This window comes from Numida meleagris, chromosome 16 (assembly GCF_002078875.1).
Source record: "Numida meleagris isolate 19003 breed g44 Domestic line chromosome 16, NumMel1.0, whole genome shotgun sequence".
NCBI classification, from domain to species: domain Eukaryota; kingdom Metazoa; phylum Chordata; class Aves; order Galliformes; family Numididae; genus Numida; species Numida meleagris.
The window spans coordinates 8,463,308-8,475,648 of record NC_034424.1 but is presented as its reverse complement, the minus strand read 5'-3'; the positions used below and the strand labels follow the sequence as shown (position 1 = coordinate 8,475,648).

The following is a 12,341-nucleotide window of genomic DNA, read 5'->3' as shown; positions in this document are numbered from 1 at the left end:
ATAATACTAACATAAATTGTCATATCTCAACAAAATAGACTTTGCAGTTTCCTCACGCATGTCAAATTAAACTTTTTAATATTGGCAAATGTTTTCTTTCCTTTTCCCCCGATGATCCACACCACCTGCATAGCCTTGTTCCAGAATGCTGTCTTCACTGCTCTTTTCAGATTGTGTGATAGATTCCCTCTCATTTTTTCAAGAGTGAAATAGTATACAAGCGTGATTTGTGTGCAGATGTGTGTGGGCAGGTGGTTTCAAAGATTATGCACCCAAATTTTTGCTTCCCTTCAATAATTCCTTCCTTCTGAAAAATAACTTAGAAAAATAAGCAATGCTCACAGATTTTTTTCCTGGCTGGAGCTTTTGGCCAGCGCTTTGGCACGTGCGCTGGTTCCAGCCATGCTGCCAGACATCTGGAACCCTGGGCAGATGGCTCATTCTCATCTACTGATCAACACTGTACTGTGGGCTCAGACCACACGAGTGTCAGATCTCCCACATGTGCTTATCACCAAATGCCTAGGATCCATCCAGAGATGCTTGCTGTTTTCCATGCAGTGTTCAGTAACGCATAGGATAAATCTGTGTGGTGTTGAGACAGGAGTCACTCTGTGCCTGAAAGCTTTCCTCCAGCCCTTTCCGAACAGGATCATTCGGTCAAAAGAGTATTTCTCTATGCAAACTCTGCCTTATATAGGTGGTCTGTGCAGGTTTGTGCTGGGTTTTACCAATTAACTCCATTCTGTTATGGCCTCAGAGAAGTAGCAGCCACCTGAGAGAAAGCTGTTCTTAATAGGTGGTCGTTGTATTTTTAATTTAAACATTCAGACTTTTTTTTGCCTTTTTTTTTTTTTGCAAAACAAAGGTAAACCAGTTGATGTGTAATCTGACCTGCTGCCTTTTGCTATTAGATATTGACACGAGATTGAATGTGCAGGTGAGAATTAGATGCCTGCCTCTATCTGGACTGCTCCTCCTGCCCACAGCCATTTCTTGGCAAATGTGGCACTGCCCTGATCTGAGCAGGCAGCAGTACAAGTTGCATATGTGAGATGTTTTGCATGTGAGACATTCAGGGCCTTTATCTTCAGATACATAGACTTAATGTATGATAGCTTGTTAGGCATCTACTGCATGCCTTTTGTTGGACTAAGCAAGTTACAGTGAGCATACTTACGATGCAGGTAAAATTTTCTCCATTGTTCTCTGCATTGCTCTTACACAGGTTTTTATGGCTTGGAAGTTTGGAAGTAATCAGATGTTTTGCTTTGTTGTTCATTTTTAACAGAAACTGCAAACTCAGTAACAGCAATTTTTCAATGGCTTCTGTAGATATCTTATACATTGATATCACAAGAAGGTGGAACAGTATGGGAATTGATCACAAAGAATCAGGTAATGCTATTTTGTATTTGAAGACCATGAAAATTGGTGTTTTTTTGTAGTTTTGATAGCTGAAGCACCCCTGAAGCTTTCCGTAAAAATGATGGGAACAAGGCACGTATATCTGGGGCATGTACTCGTGTTTACTTCCATGGCAGTTTACCTGTATCTGTAGAACATATCACTCTTAGTTTTCAGTTTATTTAATGGCATAAATCTTCCATAAGCCCCTTTTACACTTGTAATTTAGCATTCATAACTCCTGTTGCAGAAGAGCATTTAAAAGCATTCCCAGTGGAACTTCCAACTTAATTACAGTGTAAGAAGATATGTCCTTATTGGAGTAGCTGACACGGTCTAGCAAAAAAAATCAAACAAAAACCTATGCAGGAGCTAGAAATAAATATCATTAACTTCATTTTGATTTAATTCTGTTATCCAAACAGGTTACTCTGGGAACACAGGAAACTACCTGTATTACTTTCCAGGGTGTTCCCAGTAGCCCAACTGTATACTCATTTTCTTTCCATTTTCACTGACTTTGTGCTGGCTGAGGGAAGGACAATAGGTTTCTGTACAAATTCACACAGTGCTCGCTATTAAATTGGCTCTTATTAAGTATGATTAGCAGTGCTTTTCCCTACCAGCACCCCTTGTGGCAAATGGCGCTTGTGTTTGTTCGTATAAGAACATTAGTCACTTCAGTCACTTTTAAACCTTTTAGAAGTCCAGTGTGGATTGTAATGTTCAACGTAAGAATATACTCAGTATGGCTAAAAGGCTTCTGTAAGAAATTAATCGACTCCACCAGGGATTCCCCTGTCCTGGGACTTCCCTTCAGCTGCTCAGAGTTCCTCCTGCAGGAGGTGCCAGGCCCGTTCTGCAGCGTGCCCCTTGGAGCGTCCCTTCCAGCGAGCAAGCTCTCGTGACAGATCAGTGTTTGAGCTATTTACCTCTCCGTTAGGAAAAGGCATTTAAGCTAAAATATATTCCTTGAAAACATTAGACAAGAAAAGCAGCTATGGGAAGCTGTTTGCTAAACAGCAGGAAGAATTCTTTAGAAGTTTTAAGCCAACAGGAAAATGTTTATTCAACTCTGATCTTATTCCCAGCTCCCCTGGTGATTTGCTCTGTTACCATTGCATATCTTAGTGGTTGGGAAAATGAATATAAATACCTTCCTGTTAGATAGCTGCACTTAAAATATTTGCCTATTACAAAAAATATCTCACTAGTTAATAAGCAGGCTGGAGAGAACATCCCATCCATCTCTTTGGTTTCCTTTTAAAGATGTGATTACGTTGATTATTTTTTTCTCTTTATACATTAACATGAAAATCGGTTTCATCTCCAAAAAAAAAAAAAAAAAGCCCAGACCTGTCAGACCATCCAAATCTCTACTGGGTAGATCACATCCTTCGCTCTAAAGTTACAAACTCCATTCAGTTTACCTGTATCCAGAGAATTCATCTGCATTCACTTCTGGGGCTTGTAAGACAGATTTCTCATAAATTCCTTTCAAAGGAAAACAAACTAATTGAAATGTCAGTGGTTTCTTTTGTGAGTTTGGCTCCTATCTGCTGCTCACTCTAAAGGGCAGGCGTTCTTAGATGTAATTAGTTTCCCCGTGGTGAGAAATGGTTATAATAGAGCTGGATCCGCACTGCTAACCCTTGGGCCCAGAGCTGACTGTGTGTGCAGATCAGGGAGATACTTTCGGATGTATTTTCTCTGTTGAAGTTTAGGAAGGATTTCTTGCAATGCAAACCTCTTCAAACCCTATTTTTGTAAATGTTTGAATATATAATTTAGTCCTAAGTGGTAGCACGCTATTGCTGCAGCAGTAAGGGACTTCCACTTAAGTACTGGGTGCTGGAGATAATACTAGGATGCCCCATTTTCTGCTGCTTGATACAAATTGCACTGCGTGTTTACCTGAGGTTACTAAAGTAAATTATTTGCTCAAGAGAATAGGTAGTTACGAAACATCGATAAAGGGTTTCTTCTGCTGATTATTTTATGGGCTTAGGTTTTTGAAGTAAACATACTTGCTTCCTATATATTTCTGAAATAATACTCAGGTGTTAATGTGGTAAACAGCACCAGAGCAGCAGAGCGTCGCTTCAGGGGTCTAATTTACTCACATCTTCTAAAAGCTGCTGAAAACCCCTTCTGTGCTCCCCAGCTGAAGTGATGCCCAGGCTGGTTTTGGACATCACTGTATGTAATCTTTCATCTTTTTATCAAAATGTCAAAATAACAGAAAAAAGTCTCCCAGTTGAGGCTGACTTCAGGTATCCCTTGCATATAATAGATCTGTAGGTCTCTTCTGCTGGAACATCAAGAATCTCAGTTTCACAGGTGTGGACAAGGTTCCAGGTGCGTCAAGAAATGTCTAGTCAGTTTTTTCTACAGATATGACACCTATGGAAAATGGAGTATTTGCATTTAGGATTTCAGTGTCATTTATGTGGTTAGCTGGTATAAGTTCCTTAACAACCCCCACTCTCTTCTGTTGTCTTTGCATTTGGCCTGCTTCCAGCTGTACCCGATAGAGAACTGTTGCTGTAAAACAGCAGCTTCTGACTTCTTTCATTCAGCGCTTCACTTGAGTGTCACTTACGGGGGAGACAGCGTGGATGTTGCTAAAGGTGCTTTCCCTGCCTGCAGCTCACCGTGACTGATAAAATAATTTACGGAGCTGGCAGCTGCTGCTTCCCGATAACCCAGCGCTTCTCTTGGAAGCTGTTTTACAGCCAGGATCGTAAGCGACCCCAGCTGCAGTCTTAGTTGAGAGAAATTATACTTCAGAATGTAATTGTAATATTTAGAAAAGGTGTCCTTCCTGCAGCATCAATTAAACCAACGTTGTCAGAAAAAAAACCATGCAAAAAACCAAACCTCATCCTAAACTCATCTCCTTAAGCGTATACTCAAACTGGGAGAGCCAGGTAAAACACAGGGCAGCTGTAACGGTTCCTTGTTGCTCTCATTCTGCAAAACTGACTGCAGCCAGGCTTCTTAATGATAAATTAAATTAGGTATTATTTCAAGGTTTTAAATATAATAATTAGAGTTGATATGCAGCCCCTCTTTCCATTGGCCGTGGTAATTTGTTATTAGGTCGATGTGATCAAAGAACACCTGAAGAGTTTTGTACTGCAGTGTATGGCTTCTGCAGGGTACTCATTTGTGAAGGGGCAGAGCAGAGAGTTTATTATAGCAGCAGAATTTTCTGGCACTGCACCACTTTGCCTTGTTACAATTCAGCTGTTTGTTTTTTATTCAGTTGAAATAAAACTGTTATTGTAGAGCGCTTGAGTCTTGATTGACATGAGTCAAGACATCTAGGAGATATACAGAGGAAAAGGAGATCAACAAGTTGTTTTCCTTGAAGCTCAGTATGTTAGCGTGCGTCTGGTTTGCCTTCAGCTCAGTATTTGAGGCAACAGAAATCCTGGATGATTGTACATCGGTTTAATTGCACAACATCTTGAAGCCAGTCTTTGCAGTACCAGTTTGGCTCTGGCTGCCAGGGTGCTGGTCAGGCTGATGTTTGTGAAAGCAGAAATAGCCTCAGTGAAATAGCTGTCTGCAACACAGCCTGGGCACACGGTGTATTGAGACACTAAATGAGCTCAGGTGTGTGTTACATGCAGACAGAACCTTGCATTTTGGTCTTCAATTTTTTTCCTCTAATGAACACTGTATATGGCTGCTGTTTATGTATGTTAACTAGCACAACTTTATGTTCATACATGGCACATACACATTTGGCCTCGGTAGCACAGAAATGAGATATTTTTATGTTTATGTGTGTTATGAATCTCCTTTAAAGTCATTTTCCTTGCAGGAATGTGTTTGCAAGCCTTTGTTGAAGCTTTCTTCTTCTTGGCTCAGAAAAAATACAAGTCACTCCCCCTTCATGAGCAGGTGGCATCGCTGATTGACTTCTGCGAGTATCACCTGGCTGCCCTGGATGAGAAGCGCCCGCTTTGTGGCCGAGGGATCGTGGAGCGCCGGAGTGCGGTGGTTCCTTGTCCGACCGATGGACTTGAGGTCACACCAGCCGTGCATGCACCCCTCCTAAATCGCATGGCCGCAGCTGGTAAATTTGCAGGTTGTAGAAGTCATCGCTATCCTGGTGCTGTCTCACCAGGAGCAGGGAGAGACTGAGAGAGCTGAGAATTAATAACCAGGTATGTACAAACTGCAGGAGGTGGAACAGACTCTTGAATTCCTTCTTCCGATGGTCGCAATTGTTTGTTACAGCTGTTTTTTATTTATGCTCTCCAAGAAGTCGACTGCAAGGTCCCGTTCTCAAATAACGATCCTTCTTCACAATGGCCACTTTTTTTTTTTACCTCTCTACTGAGCCTACAGTGCATCTCACATGACAAACTGTGCTTTTATTCTGAATGTGAAGACAAGGAACAAAAGCGTAGTGGGAAGATGATCGGCATCATGGGATTGGGTGCAGTGCCTGAGAGGCACACTCATGTCAAAGGAATTGCATGCTTTGTGTGCACTAAATGTATCATGGATACCAATTAAGGAGCTGCAGTCGCAAATTCCAGTTGTGTGCTCTTGAAAACAAAAACCTGGAATTACATTTTTGGTCAGACTTCAGGCTTTGACCCTATTATTTCAGTTGCTTGGACTGTACTTGCTGGTATCAGTACAGATTTGCTTGTTGCCTATAGCTATGCACTTACTTTTTAAAGTCAATCTTAAACCACTGAATTCATATTTTGGCTTCTACTACTTTGCCATGAAAAGCACTGTTAATTTTTTAAAGAATAATGAGAGATGTTTATCGTTTATCCTTTTGCTTGCACAGAAACAATAAGATCACAGTGATTCACAGGAAAAAAAACCAACCAACCAACCTACATTCAGTAAAACTTGTTGAATTAGGTGGTGTTTTTGCCTTCAGGTAGTAAGCACTATGCTGCAAAGAGCCTTACAGCATAAAGGAGTAAGAAGTCATCCAGGTCCAGAAGTCATCCAGAAGGCCAGTCCGGTCACTTTAGGCTAAACTAACTGTATTCTAGGTTTACTTATTTTCGTACTTTTTTGGTGTTTGTTATCCTATTTGGACCTCCGTTAACATCTAGAGCAAACTTTTTTGGTCTTTGCACATAATCTTCATTCTTCCCTTATCTACAACTCTCTGCAACTTAGATCTATATTATTTAACAGGATATTTTGTCAAGAATGCTGGACTCCACTGGAGCTCTTTTGGAGGAGTTCTACAGAATAGTCTTATTTTTCAAGCAATGAACTGTGAGTTGCACAATCACACTCTTTTTGGGGGGGCTAAGCAGAGACATGAGACTGGTTGAAAAGGACACGGGTAACTTGGTACATCAGTGCTGTTCAGTCAGCACTTTTTCTGGTCTTGTATTTTATTATGATAATGTGTAATTTGATTTTCCTCCATTGTTTTATTATTTAATGTTAATAATCTACTCATGTTCTAGTGTTTGTCGTACTGTCAAAAATGACAACGTTGTAAGAAGGTATGATGTCTGGGCAGTTAGGTTTGGGTTGAGAAAATGACCTGATCTTGATGTCTGAATCTACCAGTGGCTGACGTACAAGAAATGTTGTCTGCCATACAGGAAGCGTGTTATCAACGCGGAGAAAGTCCTCACACTTGATGTCACGAACTAAATGCACGCACAACATTGAGTGACCTTTTACTCTAGGAAATGTTTAGGATTTACTTTCCTGATTCTTAGTTTTAAACAGCATGCCGTTTTCCCAAGTGGCAATGAGGAGCATGGCAATACAATGCAGAAGTCAAGCTCAGCCTGCAAGAGCCTAATACCTAGCATGTGTTAATAACAAATGTGGGAGTAGCTGCTTCTCTTTTCCTTCTTTTTCTGTAACACAGGTAAGAGTAGTAGTAGACAATCAGTTTTTGTTCAGTGGCTAGACTGTTTGTAATTTTGTGTGGTACATAGGAGGGCGATTGTAGATTAATGCCACTGCCCTCTGCCTCGTTTAAGTTTCACAAGGATTATTGCAGTATGAAGATAAAATGCCAAACTCCGAGGTCTGGCAGCTGTCAGAACAAACGAAGCTGAAAGGGTCATTTTTTTTTTCAGTTTCATTGTAATATATTTGAAGACATTCACAAGCTGAAAAATGGTTACTTCTCATTTTGTGACATCTGACATTTGTCTTGCGATTGGCAGTGTGTTACTAGAAAATAGCTTACAGTTTCCCTCATCTTGTGATTGATGTCCTGTAAAGAGAGTTATAGAAGAGTAGGATTTGAAACAGTACAGATGTGAATACTTTTCTTTGGAGCTTTCAAGTAGTGCAATCTATGCCCTCTATAATCTACAATCTATACCCTCTTTTTGGCTACTATGGAAGTTACCCTGATATCAGTGGATTAAATTAACTATTGTATATAAAGAACATCGGAGATCTTTCTATTCTCTGGATCTCATAGAGATTTTCATAACCTGTGCATACACAGGCTGATGCAGTATACTCTGTTTCCCATTTCAAATATGAAGGGCCCTTGTAGAGTTGATAAAATATTCAATTATCTGCCTCTAGTAACCCAGTGTTCATATATTTATCTAATTGGAAAATTGAATGCCATACTATTCCTGGGGGGGGAGTGGAATAAAATAGGAGTGTACTTCAGAGACATCACAACAAAGTCACATTTCTCTTCCCTCCCATCTAATGCAATTTCCTTGCAATATTATTTAGCATCCAAAGCAATTTCACGTAGCCCTTAAGTTAGCGGTCTGTGCAAACACAAGAAAATGACCAGAGATACTGAATTCAGAATATGAATGCTAATGCACTGATAATCTGTTAATCCTGAGATAGCTTTCTAGCAGAAAAACAATATATGAAAGGTAGGCAAGCATTTTTTAATATAATCTTTTCAGAGAATAATATAGCATTCAGTATTCCATTTATGAGCATATATAAACATTGCGTACCAGTGAAATCTTTCTTGTTATCAGACACGTTGGGTCTGGTATTCTTCACTGGGCATAAATCTAAATAAAACACCTGAACATCTAAAGCAGATTTGAGGCAAATGTGTACAGAACTTCAGTCTAGTCATCTCCCCTCCCTGCAAGCTTGTCTCTAGCCTGAGTGTGCCTAAATTTGTTGAGTGACTCCTTGTTTGACTTCAAGCTATGTGAGCTGTTACTCTGCATAGAGCTCTTGTCGTCTGAGTTGGTTGAAATTTGTCTTCTGGCTCTAACTAGATTTGGCACTTGAAACTGAATTGCCCTCTCTGCCCAGATTGCTTTACTTGCCATGCACTCCTAGCAACTTTCTTTCAAAACAGGTTTTGAAATGGAGGTACTGAGCTAATTAGACGCTTAATACTTGCTCAGGTGTGAGACCCAAGTCCACCTGCTTCAGAGTTTCTTTTCAGCCGTGGCTCTCCTCCCCCTGCATTAACCTTGTGTTCTGCCCATCATCAGGTGATCAGAGCCCTCTTCCAAGACATGGAGGATGCAGTGTGGAAACCTGTGTGATGAGGAGGGATTTCAGCTCTCCCTCCTCTGATCTGAACTTTGCCTAGTTCATTGAAAACAGGGTAGGTGTAGGCCTTCATGGTCTCAGTTGGAAGGGGCTGGGGCCTCTGGATTGTGTGGTGTGACAAGGACATTGTTCCCAGCTGCACGAGGTGTGTGGTGCTGAGGCTGCTAGGGAAGGAGCAGCTGCTGGCTGGATCCTGCCTGACTGGGATCTCTGCTGCTCCAACCTGCTGTGGTGTAAGCTCTAGCTTCCTTGCAATGTCTTCCATAGCAATTTGGAGCTGTGCCCTGACCAGCTCTATGCTTGCTTGCATTCACAGCCTGTTAAGCTTTAGAGAGGGAAGGAGCTTTATGACATCTCCTGCTCAGTGTTGCCAACCGACTTCTTATTCCATGCTGCTTTTTTGCACAGTGATTCCCTTGTTCCTATGTATGAAACAGGAGCCTCACCACCTGCACCGCAATCAGTCATGGTGACAGCTCTTTGTTCCTTGCCAGCCCTGTCCGACCTTACTCTGATTTCTGTCTGATGGACAGTGACAATCTGCTTCTCAGTATTGCCTGGTTCCCTCTAATTTGTTTTCTTTTCCATCATGCTTTACTGAGTTTCCTCCTAATTCCACAATGTTGCTTTTCAGCTTGCCTAATAAAGTGATGGGTCTATTTGCCTGATTCTATTAGTTTAACTTCCTGTGTTGCTCTACACTGCTTTCTGGAAGATGAGTGTCTTCATTCCGAAGGTGAATCTCTCCTGCTTTGTCTCTTCAGGGTGTTATCGTGCATCAGTCTGAGCCTTTCCCTCAGTTTGATAAGATTGATCTCTGCAGCTTTATTTGTTTAGTGCCTGCCCTCTGGCTTCGGTCTGTCATGGAAATGGTGGTTTCTAGCACATGGGCTTCCTTTCTTTGAGTTTTAGAGGTGATAGATGTTCAATAAATGACTTGATTGCATGGAGCCCTTGCTCCTGTGGCACCCTGAAAGTGGGCGAGGACCAGCCCTGTGCGGGGCCCCGGCACGGCCATGGCTGCCCCGTGCTGCTCCACAGCTATTTACGTGTTAACATGAAGAGCTGTAAATGATGGTAAAGCTCAACACGCACGCTGCTGTGCTTCTCTCCCCAGCTGTGTGCTCTGCGGAAACCCCAAGAGCCCTTCCCTCGGGTGACTGCAGGACGGGCTGCGGTTAGCTTTTGTTCCTATTTACTGTTCCTGATGCAGGAAGCCATGCTGAAATGCAATGACCTCTGTCAACACGTGTGCTAGTTCTGACGAGGCCGGCTGCAGGCTGGAGCCCGGACCGGCTGCTGCGCGGCTCCCACCGCCTTCCCGCGCAGCGCCGCCTCGCGCCGATCCGAGCGCTTCCCGCCTCTGCCGCTTCCCGCTCTGGCGGCGGCGCGGAGCAACGGCGCGCTCCTGGCGTCCGTGTGGGCAGAGGGGCCGCCGCGGGCGGCCGGGGTGTCCCGCACGGAGCTGCGTTGGCTGCGGCCCCGCTCCCCGCCCGGCCGGGGACCGCCGCTGTGCTCTGCCGACTGTTTCTTCCCTCAGTCGTTTAAAACACACAGCGCTCTAAAGCATGAAGTACAGCAAACGAATCCCAGCACGCCGCTCGGCGGGATGCCGGCACGCGCTCCCTCGCGCCGTTCTCCCGGGAGCGTTCCCGCACGGCGGGCCGAGGCGCTCAGCCCAGCTGCCCCGGGCTCGGTGCTTTCCCTCCAGCCTGAACCTTGAATTTGTTGCAGCCTCTACGTGCTGGGTAACGGCTGTGAGCGGCCAGCTGCTCCGCGCGCCGGGGCTGGGTCAGCTCCCTCAGCTGTGCGCCTCGCGCACCTGATGAGCATCGGACCGCCCGGGGGACGCGGCCAAACCAGCCCGGGGCGCCGCGTCCCCGGTTACCGCTCGGAGAACCGCAGAGCAGCTCCCCGCGCCTGCACGCAGCTCGGACAGCCCGAGGTGAGAGCGGTGGGGGAGAGATGCGGGAGCTGCGTGCTGCGGTGCGGGGCCGGGCGGGAGCCGAGGGCGGTGGGATGTGGGCTGTGAGCTGTGGGCTGTGGGCTGTGGGCTGTGGGCTGTGGGCTGTGGGCTGTGGGCTGTGGGCTGTGGGCTGTGGGCTGTGGGCTGTGCGCGGCCGGAGGGCTGCGCCAATGGCGGCCTTGGTTCTGCGCGGGGAGGTGGGCTGGGGCACGCGTCCCTCGAGAACCAATTTGGGATCGTGACTACTGAATAAAAATGCATACATTAGTACTGCTTAATAAGGTGTATTTAATGTGCCAGAGAGCTGTGAGGGCAGTGTTTGTTAGCTGATAGGTTTGCCCCTGAATGGAGGTGGTCACTGGTGGCAGTTGTTACTGTTTTTCACCAATGACAAAGGGACTTCGTGGAGGCCTGTTTGGTTCCTGATGCCTCGCAGCTCTGTGAGCTCACGGAGGTGCTGCTGTACAGCTCATAATTTGAAACAGAGACAAGGCTGAAGCAGTTGGCACGTCTGTTCTGCACTGGGCTTTTTTCCACCTCTGATCTCTGCCATGTGCAGAAGTTGATGGAAGCTTCATGAAGCACAGAGATGCCTTTTTATTGCGTCGATGCTGCGAGGTGGAGCTGTGGGGACGGTGTGGTGTCACATTGGGATTGCCTGAAACCAAGGCTGTGCTCGCACCTAGCTCTGCTACTGTTTTTCAGGCTACTGTTAAATGAATACAAATTCATTTGTAAGTACTGTTAGGAAATGCTCCGGTAACAAGTCCTGGACTGGGGGAATCCATGCAGATAAAAGGGGAGGAATCTGGTTTTCTTTTGCAGCCCACAGCAGCTGGGTGGGAGTGCAGGAGGAGGCAGCAGAGGCCCCCAGGATTACTGCCCATTGGAAGGGCAAGTGATCTTTAGAGGAACGTAAACAGATTTTTAGAAAAGTGATTTTTTTCCTGCCCTCTGCTCACCTATTGCTCTTGGTTTTAACCAAAGAAATTAACTTTGTTTGTTTTTCTTGAAGCTCTCATTCTCACAGCTTTTAACTTCAGTGTTTGTTCTCCTGCTTTTGCCTTTTGTCTTCCTACTTCTCCCCCGTTACTGTCGTTATGAAGGAGGGGAGAACTGAACTCTCACCTCCTGTCTCCTGATTGTGCTTGTTTTTGGTGTTACCCAGAAATTAGACTGTTGGACTCTGTGGTTCTCACTGATGTTATGGTTCTGAGGAGTGGTGTAAGGGCCATCTGAAGAGCTCCAAGCTTCCCCAGCTCCCTGCCGGCGCTGGCGAGGGGAGGCGTTGGACTGTGGAGCTCCTTCTGTCTCCTCTGGCGGAGCTTTGTTCCAGCTCTCCTTTGGGGCAGGCTGTGTAATGGGGATCTATCTGGTGCTGTGTGTGTCAGGAAAGCAGTGCTGGAAGCCAGCACAGAGCTGCCCTGCTGTTATCTGCAGCCTTTCTGATGCGTGG

The 12,341-nt window shown here is 44.7% G+C and overlaps 1 protein-coding gene across 9 annotated transcripts in view; it reads left to right on the top strand.

Annotated features, from left to right (window-relative positions):
• The window catches only part of TTLL11 (tubulin tyrosine ligase like 11), a 52,437-nt gene that overhangs the window by 28,120 nt on the left and 11,976 nt on the right, over window positions 1-12,341 (top strand). For 2 of the 9 annotated variants that reach the window (XR_002443667.1, XR_002443661.1), the window contains exons 8-9: window positions 1,292-1,398; window positions 5,240-8,974. Coding sequence is in view for 2 of the 9 variants with exons in the window: in XM_021414098.1 (XP_021269773.1) it covers window positions 1,292-1,398; window positions 5,240-5,562 (430 nt within the window). In the remaining 7 variants the exon portion in view is untranslated. Of the gene's footprint in view, window positions 1-1,291; window positions 1,399-5,239; window positions 8,975-12,341 lie in introns of those variants that run through there. The other 7 variants (XR_002443666.1, XR_002443664.1, XR_002443662.1 and 4 more) reach the window with 7 other exon arrangements.